We start from the raw sequence: 25,191 nt of genomic DNA on the forward strand, positions 1-25,191 counted from the left end.
AGCCGTGCATTGGATCTCTGTTTACAGCGTGGTTCAGCCTGCAGAACTGACGGCCAGGGGCAGCTCACCGTGAACTGCAGTGGCATGCTGGGGGTTAGCAACTGGAAGGAAAAGACAGCTCTTAGCCAGAATTTCTGTGAAAAATGGCTGAAAGAAGGGATATCTGAAGCTGGTAACAATGGCCAGAAGGCACTCGCATCAAGTTAAAGCCCTTTTCAGGATATAGCCCCAGGAGGACCCTTCCCAGCCTGCTCTGTGTTGCGCCGTCATTTATGGGTGCAAAGGCAGAGCGTGCCTTGGGGGATCCAAAATCCATCCCCAGCGGCAGCAGCAACACCCGGGAAAGTTCCTGGCTGCCTCTTTGTTTGGTGATCAGCCACCTCACAGGGGAGTAATGGGCTGGATGCACGCTGGGGAGCAGCAGCTGAATGCCAATCGCAGAGGCACTGCCTTACAGACATTTGGGCTGCCTTCTGCTCTATTCATCCAACTCTTGCAGTGAATGAATCCCAACGCATTTTTCAGCCCAAAACACAGCTACCTTTGTGGCTCTGTCACCCCCCCGGCGCCGAGCAGAGCTTACCACGTATGTGCCACCGTGAAGCGCCGGCGCTGGCGGATGCTTTTGTTCACAAGCAACTTTCTGAAAAAGCACGGGGAGTTCCTTGGAGAGCTGCGGGGAGAGATTTTTGGAGACGTAGGTCTGTTCCCAGGCAGCTTGGGAAGCTCGAGTTCTAAATGCATCTGTTCTTTGAAAGTCCTGATGTAAATCTCCGACTCTGGAGTAGCAAGTTCCCTGGAAGAATCTCTTGCCGTCATAGTTCAGACGTTATGCTCTCACCATTCAGAAAGCAGAACAAAAACACATCACACGGGCATCGCCGCAGATTAAAAACGTTGATAAATCGGCAGAGCTTATCCCACCCGTTCACCAGGCTGCCTTCCAAACGCGAAGGCTGCCTGGAGCAACAGCAGCAGAAAGGGGAGGACGGCGAGCCAGCGCTGTCAGAAAAGCCTTTATCAGCCCGGCGCTCCCCCTGAAAATGCGCCAGCGTGTTTGTGTGTCAGCAGCCTCCTTGCAGACGGGGCCGGCCGCGAGCTGCACGCCGACACTCGCTGCATTCATTCAGCCGCGCTCCCGCTCATGAAAAATTCATCAGGACCCTCTGCTGATGAACCCCTTCCACAGGGCGCTTCGGCTCCGCACACCTGCACAGCAGAGCAGTGCTGCGTGTCGGGCTGGGCGCTGAGCACATCAGGGGGCTCCCGCGTCTGCCGAGAGCCGGGTAGCGCCATTCATTCAGACCCAGGATGCTGAACAAAAAGGTCTCCATTCAGATTTAGGTTTAGGCATTACCGCAGTAGCTCCACCCATGGCGTGTTATTGGCTCGATATTATTTTGACAAGTGGCTTCTGCTCAGCTCCATCCTGCACTGTGAGCGGGTCGGATTCCCATGCAGTGCTGAAGCCTTAAGCTGGGGGCTGTGACATTGCTGTCGGGTACGGCCAGAGGGACCCTGAGCTGTGGCTCCGGTGCTGACACTGAGAGATGCACACAGCAAAAGGACTAAAACAGGCAAATGGGGGGGGGGGGGGGGGGGGGGGGAAGAAGGAGAAGCAACAAATAACATTCTGCAAGAACAAAGGCTGTGAGAATGCACGCAGCACAGATGCAGCTGCACAGATGCAGCTGAGAGCGGCGCTGTGCGTTGGCATCCTGTGTCTGGCCGATGGGCAGCTGAGCACCAACAGCCCCCCAGCCTGCAGTGTGTGGTGAGCAGGGGCTGCCTGGACAGGGCACGTTCATTCCAAAAAAACTAAGCCATCTGGGGATTTAGAAACAACAACAAAATCTGCTCTGGATATAAACAGCACAAAACCAACTTTTGTACTTGTAAGGCAAGAAAAAAAACCAAACCCATAAGCACAAGGTGCAAGGAAGTTAAAGATGAGACGCTGACAGAGAAAGCATCTTTTCAACTGGTCAGAACCAGCAGAGCCTTAAATGTAAATACAGGGATTCTTTGTGAAGGAGGAGGAGAAAGGAAAGAGAACCCAGGCAGAAGGGGATGGCGGCCCTCGATGTGCGCACAGAGGCTGAGTGCACAGCGTGCCATCAGTTACACAGCTGATCACCTGCAGTTCCAGGGTTCTCTTCAGTCATATCCCAAAACACTCTGCAAAAACATCTGCATGCCTTTCTCAGCATCAAGCAAAAGGCTCTCTATAGAAAGACCAGGCACCAGACACCGTGCCCATTAAGCTACGCACCATTCACAGTCGCAAGAAAAAAGAAGTAGAAAAATCTCCCTGAGCATCACCTAAGGACACTGCAAATTGCAGTGTTATCTGATGCTCAGAGGTTTACAGTTTACACAGTAGCTGAACAGGAACATTTAATGCTTCAGGAGCTATGACGTATTAGACTGTGATACATTGTGCTTCATCTCCACTGTACTGACAGCCAGGGAAAGACAAAGGGAAGCCTGAAAGCAATCTGGATGAGAAATAAAAGTCATGCAAATGCTTAGAATCTGCAATTCCAGACAAGAAAGAAAAGAATTTTCTAACTCACTGGGAACCAAAATGAGGTATTTTGAAATGAGAATATATTGTATATTAGAGAGACAGTATTTCTATGCCTTTTCATTAAGCTGCTGAAATAGCAAGGAGAAAAAAGGCGAATCCATCCTTTAGAAGCGCTCTGCAATAAAGCATGCTGCACCACAGCACGCTCCTCATACCGAGTTTGCACTTCCCTACCTGAACCCAGAGCTCTTTCACAAGCAGTGTCCATTTAGGAAGTGCTCCTCATTATATGGACACCATCAATTAGTAATGAGGTACCAACCCCACTGAGAACATTGCAGTACAGCGTGCCAAGGCTGCTGATGGAGTGAAGGAAAACCAGGAAGACTAAGGCAGCAAGGTGGGAAAAGGAGAGCAGGAGCAGAGGTAACCCTTACACACGCATAAGGGATGAAAAAGCCAAGTGCCACTCACTGCTTTGTCCAGCCACAACACCATGCTGAGGTCTAGGACACATAACCAAGAGCGTTGTGAAAGCTCACCATGAGCACAGCACGCGCCTTCTGCTGGGGATCTGGCAGGGCTCGGCAGCACTGGGACCTGCTGGGGAGCTGAGCTGACTGTGCGGGCTGCCATCCTGCACGCTGGCACACTGCACACAGCCACGGTCTGTACTGTCACTGCCAACATCAGCACGGGAATCCCATCGAGACAGGCTGCTCGCCTTCAGGATAAGCCAAGAAGAGGTGAGAACATCTCGAGAGACCTGAAGTAACAGGCACATGTAAGAATAAAGCTGGCAGCAGTTCTGAAAAATGACTGTTCTTGCTGAGGTTACAGTCAGCAACAGGGCATGAGGGCAGACAGAGCAGCCAGGTACAAGGCTCAGCCCCTGCAGGTCCCCCCCATACAAGCAAAAATGGCCAACAGGCATCTTGCTGTTGCCTGAATTCATGCAGTGTGACACAGGAGGACATAACACAAAGACCTGGCTGCCCTTAGAGACCAATGTGAGCGCTGAGATAAGACAGCCCATGAGCAACAAGGCATTTCTGATCAGAAAAGTGACTGGTCATACAAAGGAAGAGTGATGGAGGCAGAAAAGATGATTAAAGAAGGGCCTGGCAGTGGCGAAAGGAAAAAAGAAAGAGCTTGGAAGAGCAGGGGAAATTAAGGAATTTTCCACAGTTTATTTGGGTGCTTCTTCATGCAACCTTCCTAGAATGGCATAAGAGTTTAGTATTTTTTAATAGAATAACTGATATAGATGGAAAACAATATTGTCAAGCACACAACCCCTCATCACGGGCTGGTCTTCACCCTGCTGAGAGCATGCACAATTGCTAAGCAACAAGAAAACATACATTTTCTTTACACTAGCACTGTTCTTTACCTGTTTCTATGTCAGAGTTGCCAAGATAAAATAAAACGTCAGGGAAGAAGTGATTGTGAGATGCCCTGCATGCTTCAGGGGGAAGGGAAGAGCTAACTTTTAGTTAGGTGACTTTTCACAGTGCTTGCAGTCAGTAGCCATGGGATGATTCTCCCGTGAAGCACGCCCTGTGGCAGCCCATCTCGATACCAGCAGTTGGGAAGCTCCTCTCTAACGCAGGTCATCGCTGCGTCCCTACATGTCAAAGCATCCCAAAAGGACAGTGCTAACATTACTGCCAATAAAGCCATTCTAAAAATATAAATTAGGCGAGGTATTTCAAGAGACTCCAAAAGCAGGGTGACGGCAGGGTGACAGCACGGCCCCCAGCCTCTCCTCCATCTCAGGGCTGTAGGATTTCTGCCCAAAGCACGGGGCAGGGATGGGCTGGAGGAGGGTTGGAGGTGCAGTGCTTAAGAGGAGCTCCAGAGGCTCAGAGAGGTGAACGCAGTCCTAAGGAGGAGGAGGATGAGACCGACACAAGGGGAGGTGGTAAAGCGTGCCTTCCACACCTCCCTTCCACCACAACCAAGATGCACGCTGTGTCTATTCCGCTACTGACTGCATTAGGGGCAGATGTTACACTGCTTAATTCTACCCATCCTAACCCATGCTAGTTCATTCTACCCTTCCTAATCCATATTTTGCTCTTAGCTCCATTCAAAGAAGCAGCAAAGCCGACGACGTGCTCTACTTAAACATATACCTATGATTGACATTTTTAAACCACCGCACCAAAATCTGATGCTTTAAAATAGTCGTTTAGCCTGAATAAAAAGAATTCACCATCCTAATTTGAGATGAGCTCCACCAGCCTCAACTTCCTACAACAAGGAGGAGGAGAGCCCCAACACAGCACAGCAACCACGCTTCCAAAGAAAGCAGAGCAAACCCAGTCCTTAATAACAGTATAAATGTCACAACAAAAACATCATCTGGAAGCTGCATGCAATAAACTGCTCCAGCCCTCCCTTAATAATGTCCTTAATAGAAGCCCAGCACAGGAACCCGTCCTTTGGGCCCACAAGTGGGAGGTTTTATGCTTTGGGTTTTGTTTTCTTTTCATCTTTTTAAGTACAAAGCTCATACTCACTCCTCGCCTTCACTCAGTTGCAACGTCTGCTGGCTCACAAGCTCAGCTTCTAAACGATGGTCTCTCAATAGCTCTGTGACAGAAAACTTTAAATGACATGTTTGAGGATTTTTCTTGTATTTTCCTGAATGTTTCCAAAATTGAAATGCTGAACGAGAGGCAGAAATACATCACTAATTACTGGTTTGCAAGACAAGTTCCCTGCGTTGAAGGGGCAAAAATAATAATTACAACTCACTGCAATTTATATTATCATCGGAAGATCAGTTTTTGCTACATTCAATAGTTTGAAATCATACACTCTGTACCTCCATTCCCACAGATTTAGGGGCCTTTGAGTTCTTCTGAGGGGCTGACACCAGTAATTCTTGCACAGACCTTGGAAGTGACGTTTTGGAGCGCTATAAATGGCCACAGAAGACAGAACCACAGCACCTAGCAACACTTACGTTTGCAGAGCAAGAGCTGAGCCAACTGCAAAAGAAAGAAGCGACTAGAAAAGTCTGTCCTTATTTTAGAGAGTCTGGACAGCAGCACAAAGAAATTACGCACGTCTAGGCGCTTCCCAAGGGCTGAGCAGGACCCGCTCTACCCTGAAGGCCTCCTGAGCTCTTCCCAATTAATTAGCATCCAGTTGCATTCGAGCAGATCAGCCCTCATTTAGCGGGCAGCTGATGGGGGGGTTTTTGCTTTAGCACCCAAGTACTGCAGTTTTGGTATGCAACTTTGTGAGTTTTTAAGTCTTTACAACACCTCGTACCTCTAGCAAGATGAGGAAGGTCCAGGATCCATTTTGGTCACAGAATAACCAACTACCTCTAAGAAAGACGCCTGGAGAGCCCTCGGCAGCACGCCTGAGCACACGGGGCTGCTCCTCGAGATCAAGCAGTCTGAGCAGCGCTCACAAGGTGGATGGACAGAAGGCAGAGCTCCCTGAACTTTCCCACAGTTCAACAGAAAGCACGGCTTCTTATGGCACTACCACGCTATTTGTCCTTGTAAGTCTTTTTGTTGTTACCTCCCAGGAGCTACATATAAGGAGATACATTTACGAATTCTAAACCCCTGGGGAATGATGTAAGATATGGCACTCATAACAGCAACTTCCTTAGCAACTTTGCGCTTGATTTAGAATGTATCTCAGAGAACTTCTGCCTTCTGTATTATCCCTAGTGAGTAATCACATATGTCAGAACAATCTGCATTATGTTAGATTATTTTCTGATTTCAGAGCTATAGACTAATGCTTCACAAGTGAATTGAGCACGTAAGCTTATTCTTCAAAGGCAGAAACCTCTGTGGTGACTGGAGAGCAAAAGAAGCCAGGGCAAAGAAAAATTACAGTTCAGTTTTCTTGCCTAGCTCTGCTCTGACACGGGCAATGGGAATGGGCCAACACTGCACGCTTGGCCCTGGACAAACCCCTCCTCCTTTCAGATGATTTAAAATGATTTAAGTCATTCCCACGAGCAAACAATTCTCCATTACCAACCTCACCTGCAACAGCTGAACAGGACCCAAAAACAGGACTGTTAATCTGAAACTGCTCTATTCCGGTACTTTACTCTTAACCCTTTCAGGTTCTTCAGTCTGCTGTAGTTGACTGAGAAAACAGTGTCCCAGCTTGCACCCAAGTGACTTGGGGTTACTGTATTGAGTTTCAGTCCGTGTACAGGTTATCGTGTCTCAAATTAAACAGCATAAAGTTTACAGCACACGTTTGTTTTTAACTGCTGTTCCCCCAAGAAAATGCAGAGAGGTAAAGCTCGCCACATTTACTGTTCAACTACAAGGCTGTAAGCTCCAGCTTGGCCAAGAGCCTTCAGTTTTGGTGTCTGGATACCGAACAAAACGCATTGTGCACCAGTCAGGATTCACATACTGCTCTATGCATTACAGCTCAATTAGAGGAGCAAATTCACAACCCAAAACCTACAGACCAGGGGCTAAAAGAAAGAAGTGGACAGATTCTAGCAGGGCCTATTGTCATAGGACAAGAGGAAATGTTTTCAAACTAAAAGAGGGGAGATTTATATTGGTTATAAGGAAGAAGTTCTTCATGCTAGTGGTGGTGAGGCAGTGGCACAGAGCTCCCAGAGAGGCAGTGATGTCCCATCCCTGCAGACACCCAAGGTCAGGGATGGAGCTCTGAGCACCTGGTGGGGCTGTGGGTGTCCCTGTTCACTGCAGGGATTGGGACTGAATGGCCTCTGAGGGTCCCTTCCAACTCAAACAATTCTATGGACTGCACGACAGCCTCTGGCACTGACAGGCAGTGGCAGGCAGGTGACATGAGCCCCCAAGGGCTGGCTGCACGGCTCACCTCGCATCACCACCTGGCACCAACCACAGCCACTGAAGACAAGCAAATCCAATGCTGAAGGACAAGCACCAACAGAACAAACAGGTTTCTTACGTCTTGGCAGCAGAAGCCAAGGTATCTCAAGGGAGTCTCACAATCAGAAGAACCATTCATAACAGACCAGAGATAATAGAGGGTTGCTAATGAACTGATCTCGTAGCTTGGTTACAAGTATTTAGAAATGTGATTTATAAGTGGACTTTGTTGAGTTTGGCTGGGGAACAATGCACAGTGCATGGAATCCTACCCTCCCAGCCATGCAGCAGGCAGGAGCAGAGCTGCAAGAGCAGCCGGGCTGCTAAACAGACACAGCACGACATGGGAAAGAACATTCCTATGTGCATCCCAGCACAACCCAAATATTCTCATTCTTTCCATTCCTTAATTTCTCATCTAATGCAACACTGGACTCCTTCTACTGCAAGGAGCTCACAACTTAGTCCTCTGCCTCTTGATGTGCACGCAAGGCCCAGGAGGGCACAGTGGCACTGGCAGGCCTGGGTGCTGGCAGCGGGATGCACACGTTCTGTCGCACCATGCTCCAGAGCTCAGGCAGCACTGAAGCAGCACAGAGGCACGTGCCACAGCCAGCACAGGTCCCACGCTGCAGGGCACAGCTCTGCCTTATTCTACACACCTTCGCATCGACGCTTCAAACAGCCACGCTGCTGTCAGGGCAGCACAGAGCAGCCCACCACCCGATGTGCCAGCGATGATGTGCCATCCAGCACGGCTCTGCTGAGCGCCAGCGATCTGCTGCACACAGGAGGGTGGCTCTCCAGGGAACAAAGCAAGCAGGTTTTGATCTTTCCTTTCAGATGAAGTCATCATTAGTCAGAAGTTTAAAGATAAAAGAAAGTTGTGTCAAATTCTTGTCTGATTCAGCTTTTCTATCAGCTGTATTTCCATAATCTCCATTTATTTTATATTCTTGGGGAGGACGAAGTTTGAACATAATATTTCAGGAGCTTCATTGTCTTTTGCTAATTAATGGTGACTCATTTCTTTCCATTCTAGATACATTTCATGCTGTCTTACTTCATTCTGGATAGAGGTGTATAATTATAACTGAATCATTCAGGGCCCTGTGTGCCTTCAGCTACCTCTGCTGCGAGTGAGTTCCTCCGGGCAAAGCCTGCAGCGCAGCCTTCAGCATCAGCTGCAAAGAACCAGCAGGCTCCACGTGCAAGTCAAACTAAAAGGGGATGTTATAAGCAGAGGAAAAGCCAACAAATCTAATAAATGCAAACTAAGGAAAATGTAGTACTGCAAAAACATAAATTGTGCACAAAAAGAAACACTGTAAGAAATGACAACAGGGAAAGGTAAGTTTTTTTTCCTTAACTGAAGATTAACCCAATGTTATGTTTCTTCTTAAAATTCCTCTGTACCAACTATCTGAAGCATAAATTGTATTTATCATATTCAGGACTTCTGGAAAACATCAAAACACAAAAATCTATCCAAGAACTTCAGAAAACAACAGCACCAGGCAACATCTAAATACAGGCAGCAGAGCCACTTACCTGCATGCTGAGAAAACCAGTCAGTGACAAGCAGGTGACAAATGACCCGTGCAGCACGAGGCGTGCAGTCGCACCGACCTGCTGCTGGAGATCAGAGCAGGGCAGGGGACACCAAGGACAGCAGAACCAAAGGCTTTTCTCCTTCCCACACGAGGCACACATCCCCTGCCCACCACCTTGCCAAACCCAAGCGGGTGGAAACCGCAGTGAACTTTTCAGGAGATGCCTGTGAAGCACAGCAGACGCTGTAAGCATATCACAACAGAACCTTGCAGCTTTTTCAGATCCTGTCTGGAGGGGCTCCTGGCTCTCCAGGCCATGAAATCCAGAGCTTAACACCAGGACTGAGCAATGCTTAAATGCAGCAGATAAGATTTCAAAGGAAGCTCACTGAAGAGCAAGCAAACAAAATCACTCAACAGCTGAAATCCTTTACGATTATTCACAGTCAACACTCCTATCTTTCTCAGTGTGAAGAAACTCAGGTCAATCATACTAATTCTGTTTTATGAACCTACACTACCATATGCATTGTCCAGAAACAGCACAATGCAATTAAAAATTGTTTATCCCATAGAATACATAGAATGCTGTGAGGAACAGAGCTGACCTCCTTTTCCTGATGCATGCCCTATGGAAATGCAGCACAGGCTTTTGAGATACAGGAAGCATGTTCAATGGGAGCAATTGATCCTGGTTTAGCACAAGAGAACAGGATGTGATTTACACAAGTAATTTACTGTTTGGAGCAGATGACATTCAGAGGTCCCTTCCAACCTCAACCATTCTGCGATTTAAATATTTTTAAATATAGACAAAAATCAGAAGTGTGCTTATAAGGTGCTTCTTTCCCCCTCTAAGCTTATATTTTCCACATCATATGGAAAGGCAGCTCATCTCTTTTTTCTTCTATTTTTGGGTTGCAGCATATTTATTCAGTTCTTACCTCGTTGTACTTGAAATAATGTCAGAAACGAGACTTCAGCCTATTGCACAGGGTAAGCAAATCTCCATACCCTTCCCCATCCTAACTTCCCATACCTATCCCTTGGCCAGTTACCATCAGCACAGCAACTTCACAGGGGCCAAACCCAGCTGAACTCAGCATCTCTGCTGAGCATGCAGTCTTGGGCTCAGTTGCCCAAAATCCCACCGAATTTTGTTGTTTTGCACTTAACTTTGCATCACATCTGCTGCACACTGTCACCACCTGGAGAAGAAGCACGAGTACTGCAGGCACCCAATGCAATTTCCTTCCAGATTTTGATCATTTCCTGCATCATAAAACCACTTCTGAAGAAACCGAGCCCTAGAATTGGCCACTGGTGAATGACTAACAGTAACACAAGCTCACGAACACACAAAGCACTACAGTTAATTGGTTAATTACGAATGCTGTGAATAATAATAATAATCTTTAGAAGAAAAGACTCCAATAGCAACCAGTTCTGTCAGAGACAACTTCCTTCAAACCTCAGAGTTCTCGTTTGGCTCTGACAGATGAGTGAGGCATAATTAACACCACGCATATTAGAAAGGCAATGAAGCTGATGTGGGGTGTGGAGCACAAGCCTTATGAGGAGTGGCTGAGGGAGCCGGGCTGCTCAGTGTGCAGCAGAGGAGGCTCAGGGGAGACCTCACTGCTCCATAGCTCCTCAGGGCAGGCTGTGGTGAGGTGAGGGTCACCCCTGGCTCCCATGTAAGTGGTGACAGGACGAGAGGCGATGGCCTCACATCATGCGAGGGGAGGGGCAGGTTGGATGGTAGGAAAAACGTCTTCTCTGAAAGAGCGGTCAGGGAGTGGAATGGGCTGACCAGGGAGTCACCAACCCTGCAAGTGTGGAAGGGAGGGGTGGATGTGGCACTGAGGGACGTGGTTCAGTGGGAAATGCTGGCGGTAGGTGGGTGGGTGAGCTGGGTAACCTTGGGGGCCTTTTCCAACCTTGGGGATTCCATGGTTTAATAGACGCTCTATGACCTAAAAAGGTGTGCTCCTCATTATATTAAGCACAGAAGCTTCTCACCGAATTCTTAAAGCTGCCTCAATGTCCTCATGCTTTGGGACGGAGCACACAGCAGCTTTGCCACAAACACTGCAGGTGCCCCCAGGGGCCTGGGACAGACCCCAGCCCTGAGGAAAGGCTCAGGCTGCTTTGGATGCTCTGCACTGCTCCCAGCCCACTGCTCACACCCTGGTTCCTCCCACTGATTATCACAAACACCACAGGGCTGCTGAAGACATCGTAACAACCCTTATGAAAATACAGGGGGTGTGCATTCAAGGCTGCTGTAAAGCTCCTGCAGTCAGACTGCCACCGCAGACCTGTATCCTGTACACTCCTTCTCCTGTATGATTTACAAAAGCTGTTCTGTACGTGTGCTGCTGTGCCATTTCCACACAAAATGCTATTACACCACAGCCGGCTTGCTGTTATTGCTTTGGTTCCAGTCTGCTCATTTTTTTGCTACTTACAGCAGCACTGGCCTCAAGAAAACACAGTTCTCACAAAATAAAAAAAAGAGCAAAAACACCCCGAGGAGCAGCTTTATTGTTAGGTTCCCATGTATCTTAGTGGCAGTGTTATGTAAGTCACGGCCCAGCTCACACAGCTTACCTCTGCAGTACCACTGGCAGGCAGAAGTAAGGCAATTCCTGAAGAAAACATGGCAGGAAAACACTCGACAAGCAATCAGCCATACCTTATCCTCTGCTGCTTCCAGATAACACATTCTCTACTTGAACCCTGTTATTCCCTTCTTCCAATCAGGCTGTGCTTCCTCCATCAGCACACTCTCAGCCTACTGAGTGGCACAGCACTGATGCTGCACATGAATTCTGTAAGCTCAAACCAAACCAAATTCCCCCTAACCTGTATTTTTGAAAGGAAGCAAAGTAGTAACGCTGCTGTAACACCATTCTGGCTATGTTCTCCTTTGCTACACCACATTCTGCAGAACTTGGTAACATACAGCACTGTGCACAGCGCGTGGTTATTTCCAAATCCCCACCTGAGCTCCATGATCTGCATCAGAACTAATCCCACCTGAATTACTGGCATCCTACAGTGGTCCACAGGCAGCACAACTATTTAGGTTCTAAGCTTACTCCAGCAAGTGCTGATAGAAATCAGCTGAGATCTTTTGGCTATACAGGGGTAGGGGTGTTGGTTTGAGTTCTTTGTTTGGAATTGATTTCGTGTTTTTTTTTCCTTCTTTGCCATCGATTTGTCTTCACAGCTTTGGATGCCAACAGAACCCTGTGGTGGAATTATTTCCTTTAGAGGCATCTCAGCCCAACCATTACCCTCCCTAAGGGTAATGCACACAGATGAATACCCCAGCAGTTAGCAGAAAGCACTGCACTGCACAGATGGGGCCTCTCCAGAATTGCTCTGGGAAGAACAACAGATACATCATTATACATAAAATCCCTCCCCGGATTTCAGTATGAAATCTCATCTGATGACAGAGACATTTGTCATCTGGCATTCTGGTCAGTGCAGAGCCCAAAGAGCAAAATGCTCTGCAGCAACAGAGGTAAGAAAGTGTTTGAAGAAACCACCAGAAAGCAACAGCATTCCAGCACAAGCACTTGATAACACAAGCACTGAGCGTGCAGCAGAGATTTTTGTACTAGAAAGACACAGAGAAACTGGTGGAGAGTGGCTCAGCAGAACGCATGCCCCAAAGAGGCACACAGCACACGTTTTCCCAAGGATGTGATGGAGTTTGCAGGAGCACTGACCCCAACAAAGGCAGATCCCTGGCCACTCCTTCCGAGCGTTTCCTGCTCAGAGCAATCCTTCAGTGATGGGGTTTTGATTTATTCCTGCCTCTCCAGAAACTACCTTCTTGTTTTTCTGTTCCAGATGATAAATTTCTACAAAGACAACAATGGTTTGCACAAACAGGAAACAAAAGCCCAAACCAAAGTGGTTTCTTTGTCTGGTGCATAATGCCCACGGAAAGCCGTGCTTCCATCACATTTGCTCTACGTGACAGGGACAATGTCCCTCACAGAGGTTTTGCATGTGCTCCTGAAGACATACAAGTATGGCAGTGTAATGAGGAATCTGTGTTTCAGAAAGTCAGCTTGTGTCACTGGAAAGCCCTTCCGTAGTCTTACAGTCAGCAAAAAAAAAAAAACCAACCAGATGATTTCTCTGTGCACAACAGGCAGATGAAATAATGGCATCTCAAAGAATTAGGCTTCATGGCATAATAACGAGGCATGCCACAACTCTCTTTGGAGTTTTGCACACAGAACAACTTGCAGAGTGCTCAGGCTTCTCCATGCCTCCATGCTTCTGAATGAGTCCCGTTGGTCTCCTCTAGAAAGAGCCTCCAACCCACAACTCTGAAGACTCAGGAGAAAAAAAAATATATCATACTAAGGGAATGTTAAAAAAAATTACAGCAGATGCATAAGATTTATCTGACAGAAAGCCCAAATCTGGGCCCTACATTATTTTTCAGTTGTGCAAACCCCAGATGTCCTTGACCTTTAAACTTAGAGCAGGGTTTCCCATTGCACGCTCCATTAAATTCACCTCTATAACAGCACCAACAAACTCATCCCCTGCAAGCTACAGCCAGACCGTACCTTGGGAAACAGAAACAGGCCAGGACCATCCACTGTATCCAGATTTGGCTGAATAATGGGTTCTTACCACAGGGTCCCACTGTTGCTTACTTTATCCTCCACTTTTCCTTCCAACCCTTAACTTTTGATGTGCTTTATTCCACCACTAACATGCATGAACATGCCATGCCGTCAGACTTCTCTCCTGCTCCCAGGATCTTGTTCCTGAGCAGTAACACATTTTGCAGTTACCATTCTTTCATGCTCACACACATCACTTCATGTTTATCACACTGAAATTTTCCCATCACTTCACTGCCCGCTCACTGAGTCTCTTAATGCCCACATCATCCCAAGGCTGTTCCAACACAACGACGCAGAGTGGACTTACAGAAATGTAAGCTGCCTCCGGGGCGCATTTCACACAGGACTGTACCCCAATACAGGAGCTGAAATTAATTAGTCAGAAGCCAACTGCTTATTGATTAATAACAATAAAGGAGTAAGCTGAGTACCACTGAGAAGCGCTTTCTCTCTGACTGGTGTGCTGTTCCAGAACTTGCCACCTGTGACACCATTCCCTTGTACTGACTCTCCTGTGATGGAAGAGAGGAACAGCATTGCCCTCTTGTGTTGTGATGAAGCTAATCATCAATTCACTGCTGCTACTTGCAGTTTTTTAAGTCATGGATGAAGGTTTATACAAAGACCAACGTTACAAAAGTGCACATTATGAACAGACTCCACATTGTCCTGTAGACAGGATTACAAATTGTTGCACACACACGAGAGAGAACACTCTTAACATGCTCATAAGAGGTGAGCCAACCAACCACGGGCTATCCATCTGAAATTACAAACTCTTCTTATTAACTTTATTCACAGTAATTAAATGCAAATATTGAACAGAAGCCCCTGCTAATTCCTCTTTGATTTCTGTATCTCATCTACATTAAGTGCATCATTTTTAAAGTACCGTAACAAATTAATTTAGGATGTCCTCTACCATTTTTCAAATGCAAATTGCAATGCTGGACTTGAAGACTGAGTGCTGAGCTTAACAGAAGCTAAAACCAGATCCAGACTATGAAATAATGAAGTGAATACACCTTGCAGCAGCAAACAAAATCGAGAGCAGAGTACATAAAACCTTGAACCCAAAGTGCTATTGAAACATGAAGCTGAGAGGACAACGTTCACAGCACACTGCAATGCCACTGCAAGAATCATATGGCAAGCTGGACTTCTTGCTTTATATTGCCATCAAACTCTACCATTGCAATTCCAGAACATGACCACTTGCAGCTTATCTTCCCCTCCCTGCCTCCAGATGAATTCCCTTGCTTTTACACTTAAAATTCAGTTTTTGTTTTGGAACTCAACTCTCTGCATTCCCCTGCCCCCTTTAATCAGCACTCCCATAGCTTCTTTGGGACTTTTCTTGAGCTCAATATTAGACTTAAATGCCTTTTCCTAACAAAGAAAGTCTCTTCTTAACACCTGGACAGAAAATAGCCCAGAAGCCAAGGCCTGGATCTGTCACAGAAGAGTTCAACACCATCCTAAACTCTTCTGTGGGTGAAAAGCTAATAACGCAAATCCCTTCTCCAGAATCAGAAGTTACAGCACAGAAGTTTCTTGGAGATGCACAAAAGTGAACAAAAGAGGTCTGCAACATAAGCAGAGTTTCCAAAAGGACAAACAATTACTCTGTAAAGGTCACTCCACGATGCACCAGCTGATACACATTCTAATAAATTATTATTAACAATTCTAATAAATTAATAAATTATTTCGTGCCCTTCAGAAAGAAAAAAAAAGCAATACCACCATCACAAACAAAAGAACAAACAACAAAACACCAGCAAGTAACAACAGTCCCCAAATAAACAACAGCATGAGGGTTGTAGCAAAGGAAAATAACCTACCAGTCTTGGTAAGTGGTGATTGCAATACTTGGAGGTGCCAACAAGGGCAGAGTTGTTGGCCTACAGACGATGTCTCTGTCAGGTGTCCTCGCTTTCTCTGTTTGTCTTTGGGACAGTGGTGGTAACTGCAGGTTGCCAGAACAGCACCTTCTTCCTCTCCAGAGGTCTATGCCCAGAGCATGGCTGGAAGTACTGTAGGACTTGCTCAGCCCACACTCCAGGTAATCCAGAGCATTCTGCAAAGAGAAAAGCCACTGAAGTTCTGCAGACAACAAATGGTTTCCTCCACGAGAATAAACCACGTGCAATTGTTTTGTATTACAGGTACAGCTACTCACAAAACATAACTGGATAAAAATCCTGGCAGAGTTTGACTGCACTGCATTGCACTGTTTTATCAAGTTGTGAATGAACTTGAAAATCCATTTGCAACATGTCCAAGCTAAATTCAGCCCAGTTCTAACCTAGCTGAATCATCCAGGTCACTTTGGTGACATGAACTTTTTCTGGTAATATTCCGCTCAACATCTTTCACAAGATTCCTCTCCACAGCACAAACATTTTGGTTTGCCTCTTGTTTTTGTGACGGCTCACCAGGCAAAGAAAGGTTACAAAAACACTGAGTTTGGATACGTGCCAAACCACCAGCTAACTCCAAGAGAACTTCCAGTGAGGCTACCTGGCCTAAGCCTGTCCTTTCCAAAAGAAAGTCTCTGTTTCTCTGCGAGTTTCTACTTCTTTCTATGCCCCTGTGATCACAGAACTGGTTGTCAGCCTTTCCAAGAAGAGCACTGCAAAAAGGCTGCTTGTGTTGGTCTTGTAGAGTTCAGCTAGTCCAACAGAATTGCTCAATTCCAATGAGACTATTTCTGTACTGCGCAGTGATTGAAGCTGAAGGGTTATTACAGTAGGCGTGCAGATATGTGGCAACCTCTACATTTTTACTCTTCTGCCTGCTTCTGAATTTTGATCTCTTCCCTGTTGTCCCCACTCTTCTGAGCTTTGAAAAATAAATGATTGGTTAAGTTTCCATAATGACTCCTTAGGTCCTTCAGGGCGTGCTGGTACAGATTCACAAAGTTACTAAAGCATCAAAATCATCCAGGCAGAAGTTGAAATATTTGATCTGCTGTCCTTCCAAAAATAGGCCAGAGAGCTTCAGATTCAAACCCTGCTCTTAAACAGCACAAATCCAGACAAAACACTCCTAAAAACCCCAGAAAGGGGTTCTGTGGAAGGTCTCACTTCACCGGCCTTTATTAGTAATTTTTTGAGACTTCAGTTGTTTTGTTATCACTTAGAACACACTGCTGCACGTTTCTTAAGTTCCCATTAGATGTCAGGTGTCTGTTTTCGTTATCAGCAAAGACTGAGTGGACTGTGGCAGCCCTACCAGCAGGTGCAGGCAAACTGACTGCAAAGCAACACAACATATGCTCTAAGAATGTAAAAGAATCACTCAGCTGCTGCAGGAGTGCTGCAGGATGCTCTTAAGCTCTACTCCTCCCCTGTATTTCCACATACATTTCTGTGGTTTTCCATTTTTGGAGGGCCCCAGCTGTGACAAGCAAGGCAATTAATGTTGTAGTTATCATGCCATCATTACAAAGTGATGCATTTCTCCAGAGAATGGGAACTGGCTTTTAATTAATAGGAGATCATGATGACGATTAACAAGCATAGTAATGGAATAACATGCATCATCGCATTAGATGCTCAGCAGCTACCACAGCAAGAGATGCTGAACTTGTATGCATAGAAGCTATTAAGCATACAAAGGCAGCACATGCACAGACAGGGGATCCAGAACAGAGTTTCCTAAGACACAGAAATGTCCAGGCTCTCACCTACCTTATTATAACACTGAGGAAAGAAGAAACTCTTCAGAATTCACAGTGTGTTTGTTTTATTTACTGCTTAATGCATGAACTGCAAACAACTCTAAGAAAATCAACGAGTCACTGGAGCAAAACCAGCTGATACAAAGACAAAAGAGACTTCTGACCTTACTTTCACAGAGTATTGGAAAAAGCACAACACGTTTTTGAAGAAAAGTACCTCATCTGCAGTCACTGCCATGACACTGCGGCTTTTCTTCATTATTGAGATTAAAGTGCTCCCCACTACAAGAACTTGTTCAATTCAACTTCTTCAGTCGAGCAGCCTGAAAGAAAGAACAGCTGCAGCTTTAGTTTTGAATAACAACCCATTTGGGGTAACAAAGCAGGTAGCTAGCTGCTGGTATCACAGCTGGTTTGTAACGTGCTGATCACTCCCACCTTAACACCTGGCAGCCATGTTCGGCAAGTGTAGTTCTCTATTAGGGAACGGGCAATTTAACACCTAGTAAAATCATGTGAAATGTAATTGGTGTTCACAAGGCTCTGCAATCTAAGCAAGATTGAAACACACATAGGAATACGGGATCAAAGCTAGCAGGTTCCACTTACAAGGGATTTTCTTTAACTGAACCTTTCCAGATACACAGAAAAAGACTTGAGCTGGCTCTGATAGAAGCCAGTCTGAAAAACTGTAATTCAGAAAAGGAATTGCATTTGTATGCGATTCTAAACTCAAATCACAGCTCATGGCCATTACTTCTTGCCACCCTGGCACACACAGCAACACAGCCACTGTTCCCACCGAGCACCCAGGTGGCAGCAGGGGACAGCAGCACAGGGAGGGAGCAAACCCAGTGCTCCCAGCCCTCTGCTCTGCTCCTGGGGTTTTACTGCTCACCAAAAGGCTGTGCTGCAAGTTGCACAGCAAGAACACTGAAGCTTTTCCTTTTCTTTCCCTGACAAATGAGGAGAACTGCTGTGCCACTCAGCGTGCAGACAAGGCGCTCTGCCCTGCTCCGAGGGGCTGCAGCAGGGCCCTGCTTGGGGTTTGCTGCTGAAGCCCCCACAGAAAGCTGTGCAGTGGGATATGCTATGGGGGCTTGTAACATGGCATCCACTGTGACACATCGGGGAGTCTGAGCTGCGTTCAGCTCATCTGGCCGCACTGCACTGCAGGCTCAGGAGAGCAGAAGGCAGCCCAGGCCGCCTGCGGAGCAGAGCCCTCGCACAATGCCAGTGCCAGAGCCATCTCACGGCAGCCCTGGCACCTGTGCTGTTTGTGTTTCCCCAGGCTCCAACATCCACGCACGCCTGCTCCCATGGCAGCCAAAGCCAGGAGCCCTGCAGCCCTGCCAGGCACACACAGCCTGCAGCAGTGCCAGCACACAGGGCTGTGCTCCATCCCTGAGAGAGGCCCTGAGGGGCAAAAGCTGGGGCAGGCCGAGGTGCCCAGAGCTGGCTGATGTTGAGCCTCAAGGAGTGAGAAGTAAAGGCTGGGCAGCCTGCTGGCTGGTCAGGAGAAACTGCACAGAAACATCTATCTCTAAGGCTCACAGCCTATTAGTCGCCTAGTAGTCACACTGCAAAGCAGAACAGAACTGCAGAATAAATGGAACAATTTTAATCCATCTTCAACAATGGCGAGAAGCTAAACAGCCGTGTTATAAAAAGAATCCCAAAATGACAGTGGACAGACAGCAAATGAGATGAGACACGGGTAAAGATGACAGCGACAGCGGCATGAATTCACAGACTAGGGAGATCAATTCTGGCGTGACTACTTGCTGCCAAAAATATGCATTCCTCCACAGCATACAGACAAAATTCCTGAGAAAGAATAAAAGGAGGAAGCAGCTCCTAAGCAGCAGAACGAAGCAGGGTGCAGCTTCGTACAGTGCTTCTTGGACGTGGTCTGAAGGCATGGTGGGGGTGGGCTGGGGATCTCAGATGTCTTTTCCAACCTGGATGATTCTATAAGTACAAGCCTGCAGGCTCAAAGATGGGTCTACTGTGCAGGCAGAAGGATGCCAACAAGGCACAGGTCTTTGGGTTGCCAAACTAAAAGAAAGAACTGTTAACACTTGGTGGTTACGCCATTCAGGAAGTCTAATACAACTACAAATAGCTCAGATACGAGTGGTGATAAACCAAACAGCTCACAGCATTTATACCGGTGATGAAGAATCCTTCACGTTCTGAAGGAAGACATAGGAATCACAGAGGTGGGAAAAGAGCTCTAAGATCCCCAGGTGCAGCCCCAACCCACTGTGCCCATGGAGCGTGCCCCTCGTGGAAGCACCAGTGAGAAACAGCACGAGACTACCTAGCTCAGCATAGCAGAGAAGTAACACAGCAGCAGGAAAAGAGAGCAAAAAAGAAATAGACCGAGGAAAACATCTTTGGGAAATAAAATCCAAGAGACATTTTGAAAGAGAGTGCAAGGCTGTGTGCAACTTTGCTGAACGCTGGGATCAGAACTGACACTGAGGAAGTGTGGAGGGATGGACCATGTGGACAAGCAGACTGTGTGGAACCCCTTACACCACAACGTCCTTTCCTTTATAACTATTTATCAATTTGTCAGAGCAAGTTTGAGCAGAACACTGGAAATAACATGTGATTTTTTAAAAAATAACTCTTAATGTGGACTGCATTTCTGAAAAGGCCACCAAGAAAATCCTAAGGCTTCCATTAGCCATGGCTAAAACTGCTGTTAAACTCCAAGCCATTCTTTTATTACGTGTTTCTGATATGTTGGATGAAGATCTGGGGGGTGGGAAGGAAAACAAGTAAAGCAATGCAAATTCCTCACCCCACAGAGGCTACATCAGAATTCCTTTTTGCCAGGCGCATTTTCTAATTCATGCCATCTTCTGTCACAGGCAAAGGGCTTCTCTCTTCTACCCACATTACCCAAAAAGAGACGACATCCCAGTGGGCTTCGTGTGGCCAGCAGGGAACGCCTACGAGCAGCAAGGTTCTGCAGCAGGTTTTGGCTTGCAGTCTTTCAGTGCTGTGGCTGGGTCCAATCCATCTGGGCAGCCTTGTGCTAGGCAGGGTACGAGATCTCTGCTCCAACTGAGCTGACCTAGTTCTTACACCTGAGTGCTGTGCTGGCTGACCACGCTGTTTGAAAATGACAACAAATGCTCCAGTGATTTCAGGGTGGTGAAGCCTTGTATTGAGGGTGTGAATTAACAGCAGGGTTCAGTGCTGGCAACCGACAGCGCCGGGGATAAAACTACAGGGCTGCATGTGATAAAGTCTGCTTTTCCTACGCACTCTTAAAAATAGCTGTTCAACTCATCCAGCGCAAAACCCACTATTTAAAGAAATTTCTAAAGTGCATCTCAATGCACAAACTGTTTTGATTTGCAGTTCCAGGCACACATTTCACCGTGCCACTGCTTTCCCCCCCATTCAGGTGACAGGCAGAGCAGCCTCTCCTCCTGGACGCACAGATGAGCAGGGCCAGGAAGATCACTTCTCTGCTGCTCACGCTGCGCTAGCGCTTTGGATCAGAGACAGGTTCTGGCAACCAGGGCTGTTCATCCGGCTGCTTTCCTTTTTCAAGAGGGCAAGAGGCAAAGATTGAGAGACCAGAAAGCAAACTGCAGGAGATGAGGGCCCCCGGTAGCCAAGGCAGTGCTGTGCCCCTTCCATCCAGCTCCAGCAGTGCTTCCAAGAGCACACGTGTCACCAGCACTGCATTCGTGCCAGCAGCCCAACACTGACCCTGGCAGGTCCTGCAGAACCTGGAGACGGTCAGAGATATGACCAGCAACTGGAATGCTGACTGAATAGAGAAGTCTTGCAAAGGAAAGGGCTGCAATGAAGGAGTTTATCTGATCGTACAGATAACTGCATCATTTGTGAGCTCAAATCACATTCAAACAACCCAATTCTCTGCAGAGATCATCCGAACTTCATAGGGCCACACAAATAGACCGGGTGACACAGACAGACAGGGCAACACGGGGTGACAGTCACCAAAGAATGCAATAATCCCACCCCTGCTCCTCCCAGACGAAGCACATGGGCTTGTACTTCAGATCTGGATACAGCACAGCGTTCCTGGGAGAAAAATAAACCTTACGTGGACCTAACGTTAGGTAAAAGCAAGTTGAGATATCACTAGCAGTGACAGCAGTGACAGCTTTGCCTTTTAATAAAGCAGCCCCATGATGAGCCAGGACCCACAGCAAGGCAAGGCCACAGCCTTTGTACTGCAATTGCAATGCAACAAAACTGCAGATTTATCAGCAACTGATAAGCATAACCAATTCTTTCACTATCAAAAGGAAACGCTGTACAGAGGATATCCCATGCAGATATTTGAGAAAGTCCTGCCAGAAGGATGATGCTGCAAGTAAAGAACCTGCAATAACTTCCCTGCCCCCGTGTTACCACCAGGGAAATTATCCTTATTACCACAGCACCTTAATGTTCATTAGGAGGTCGCTTACTGCGATATCACTGCGGTTAAGCGGATTGCAAAGACTCATCTTCTCTCTGGCAACTTAATCACTGGAGCTGAGAATAACCACGAGGGTTCATCCCAGAAATAGAGCCCAAGCAGAGCAAAGAGCTACCAAGACTACCTATCCTATTATTTTTTTTCTTTTAACCAGATTAATGACTTCAAAATTGTATTTCCCAAGCTCTTTGTCTACGCTTGTGGTCAAAGTCAATTCATTTAGAAACATCCAGGGCCGTGACAAAGGCTGCAGTTTGCTGGTGGTACCCGGAGCATCCAGGACTGCCAAGGTCGTGCTATTAAAAGACACACTGCGTACCTTCCTTGTTCCTGTGCCAATGACAAGCAGAGCCTCCCACTCCTCGGGCTGCAGCTGAGCACTCAGAGAACACAGAATGATTATTAATTATGCTTTAAAAAAAAAAAAAAAGCTATGTTCATTTAAAAATACATCAGAAAAAAAAACCACAAAAAACAGGGTGTCAGAAAAAGGAGTGTTGTTCCCTTAGCCTTGCGGATAGCCAGCAGCACAGGATCCCTACATCACCAGCACACAGCACCTGCCCCACGTCACTGATGTACTCCTTGCTCTCCTCAACTCCAACACCATTGCTTTAGTGACCAGAGGAGAAGTTCTAAAGCCCTGGGGGTGCTTCCCTCCCCCTGCAGCTCAAGAGAGCCCAGGTGAGGCAGCATGCAAGCAGGGTTGCCCTGCTGAGAGTGCTGGAGCCTGCAGAGAGCTGCACAACCGAGCCCAGAAAGAAAGAGCACCCCGACAAGGACACATCCCTGCTCCTCTTGTATTAGTGCAAAATCAGAATTGCAAAGTGTCCCTGGAAAACTGGTGCTGAATGAGACCTGCAAAGGAGAGGACTTGCCAAGGAGAGCAGAAATGTCAACTGCATACGCAGTGCAGAGCAAGAGCTGAAGGAGAATCATGGAATCACTAAGGTTGGAAAAGACCTCCGAGATCATCAAGTCCAACCATCAATTCATCAAGCCTGAAGCATCTTCAAGAACTGCCAGGAGCCCAGGGAGCAGCATCCCCCCAGCCTGCGCGTGGTGCAGGAGACAGGCTCACAGCCTGCTGCAGCTGCTCACCTGCTCCTTCTGCTCTGCTTGTCCTGCACCCCGTGTTGTGCCAGCAGTCATGGCCTGCTGAGCAGCTGGCAAGTGCAAATGGAGCCTACAGGTATGGGGAGATGCTGCAGTTGAAGCGGGCACCGGCTCCAAGTGAAACAGCACCTCCAGAGCAAGCTAATGGCCTGGTGCAAAACTGATTCTGTGGCAAATGACAGCAATTGCTGCTGTGCTGGTAACAAGGAGAAGAATAATAAGCTTTTCTTATCAGAGAAATTAAAAAAAATAAAAGCAAAGCCAGTACCCAGATCCAGCAGCCACCACATGCTCTCTTCTCTGTCTGCATCCTCCCTGCACCAGAAAGCATTCTGCAGCTGATAAATTGCATTTTCATAAACTGTGCTGTAGACTGCACATAAAGGCAATGCCATAAGGAGTTCAAGGAAGGAGAAAGAGTCCATGACCTCTCTGTGCTGTTACATGAGTACAAAATGAGGCTACTTCTGGGATAACAGCATCTATTCAGACTCGATGTATTGTTTCTAGCAGCTCTGCCTGTCTGCAGCATCATTGCTGTTGGTGAAAAACAACAAGTTTATTTTTTTACATCACAGATTTTGTGCAGGAGTAGCTGTTATGACCCTGTTATTAAATACAGGAAGAGCCACTCTCAATTACCATGCACCATATATATAAACTTTTTAAGACGAACCAGAACATACACATCAACCCCCACAGAAAAACAGCCACGCACCCACAGCAGAGACAAGTTTTCAGCCACCTCCTCCCTGGGCTTAGCACACACCAGCAGCACCACAGCCACCAACCCACAGCCCTCCAGGGCCACAGAGGCATGGAGGGAAGGCCAGGCACTGCCCCAGAGCCACACAGCTGCCACAGCAGAGCAGGCATGGAGCAGACACAGCACAGTGCTTCACCAGGAGCACGCCAGCTGCTGTGCACAGACCAGGGAAGACAACCCGCTTCTAACCCCCCTGTTTACCGTTCATTCAAAACCAGCTCAATCCTGAGATTTCAGAAGCAGCGCAGTTGTTTCTCTAGAACCAAAGAAGCTGTTTAAATGCAGGCTTTGGGGCTTGCCAGGAGAGCCAAATGCTTTCCAAAACTCATGTCTACATGCGTCTGACACACAGCTCTCACTCTGGAGGACACGTGGCTCAGCAAATGGCTCCAGTTTTCACAAAGTCCCCTTTCCCTACAGAAACAGAGAGCAACTAAAAATAAACTTGCAGTCTCACTGCAGAGGCAAAGCCTGGCACTTGGAGCACTAACATGGACGTTACTGCAACAGCACTGCAGAGTCAGTGCAAACCTGATGTATGCTAAGCTCTGATGCTAATGTGATGTACGTTAAGTTCTTCACTATGAGAGTGGTGAGGTGCTGGAACAGCTGCCCAGAGAGGCTGTGATGCCCCGTCCATCCCTGGAGGTGTTCAAGGCCAGGTTGGATGGGGCCCTGGGCAGCCTGGGCTGCTATGAAATGTGGAGTTTGGTGGCCCTGCGTGTGGCAGGGGGGTTGGAGATTCATCATCCTTGAGGTCCCTTCCATCCTGGCCATTCTGTGATTCTGTGATATGCCACACTGCTGCTCCACAAGGAAACCTTCTGCCTGTCCAGCCCCTACAAACCCACTGTCAGAACAAGCCCATGAGTAAATCAGGCTGCTGCTGACTCCCCCTGGCTTGCCTGAGTGCCTATGGTAGGGAATGAGCTAGGCTGCACAAGGAGAAGAGGCCAAGTTCCCTTGGAGCAACTGCAATTAAAAAGTAAAGCAGTGGAATGAGGGCACTGTAGCATTTCTCCTTGGGAAGCAGCCTCTCACAGCCTGCCTTGCCCAGGGTCTCAGTTTGCAGCCCCAAGAATTGCAATGAGATATTCTCAATGCAGCCTGCAAGATGAAACGCTGCTTCCTTCCGTTCTCATCACTGAGGGAAGAGAAGGGATGAAACTATCAGAAAGCCTCCAGGAGTGGCCTCACAGCTAACAGTGATGCATCAGTGGCAGAACCTCAGGACACAGAAACACCAAAATGAGAAGCAGCATGATGCCACACAAAGAGGGGTAAGGATGCCAACAGAGCAGCCCCGTGCTGTCTGAATGGAAAGCCACCCCAAACATATCCATATCAACATGACAAATCCACAGCGTGCCAGTCTAGCAGCTGTGTTACAGCCATTCTTCCTCGGGAGAAACAAGAAGGAATGGAAAGGCTCCAGCAACCTGCAAACCACACGTGTGTGCTCCCAGCCACTGCCTGCAGCAGCTCCTGCTGCAACACTTCACCCCTTACACTCCAGCAGACATCTATGACAACGTTTC

The 25,191-nt window shown here is 47.4% G+C and overlaps 1 protein-coding gene across 5 annotated transcripts in view; it reads right to left on the reverse strand.

Annotated features, from left to right (window-relative positions):
* The window catches only part of PDE4B (phosphodiesterase 4B), a 146,805-nt gene that overhangs the window by 106,978 nt on the left and 14,636 nt on the right, over positions 1 to 25,191 (reverse strand). For 4 of the 5 annotated variants that reach the window (XM_048944293.1, XM_048944294.1, XM_048944295.1 and 1 more), the window contains 2 exons: positions 17,512 to 17,617; positions 15,454 to 15,689 (listed from right to left, as the gene is read on the reverse strand). In XM_048944293.1, the coding sequence (XP_048800250.1) occupies positions 15,454 to 15,689; positions 17,512 to 17,553 (278 nt within the window). In that variant the 5' untranslated portion in view covers positions 17,554 to 17,617. Of the gene's footprint in view, positions 1 to 583; positions 1,285 to 15,453; positions 15,690 to 17,511; positions 17,618 to 25,191 lie in introns of those variants that run through there. The other variant, XM_048944296.1, reaches the window with a different exon arrangement.

Source organism: Lagopus muta, chromosome 5, assembly GCF_023343835.1.
Source record: "Lagopus muta isolate bLagMut1 chromosome 5, bLagMut1 primary, whole genome shotgun sequence".
NCBI lineage: Eukaryota > Metazoa > Chordata > Aves > Galliformes > Phasianidae > Lagopus > Lagopus muta.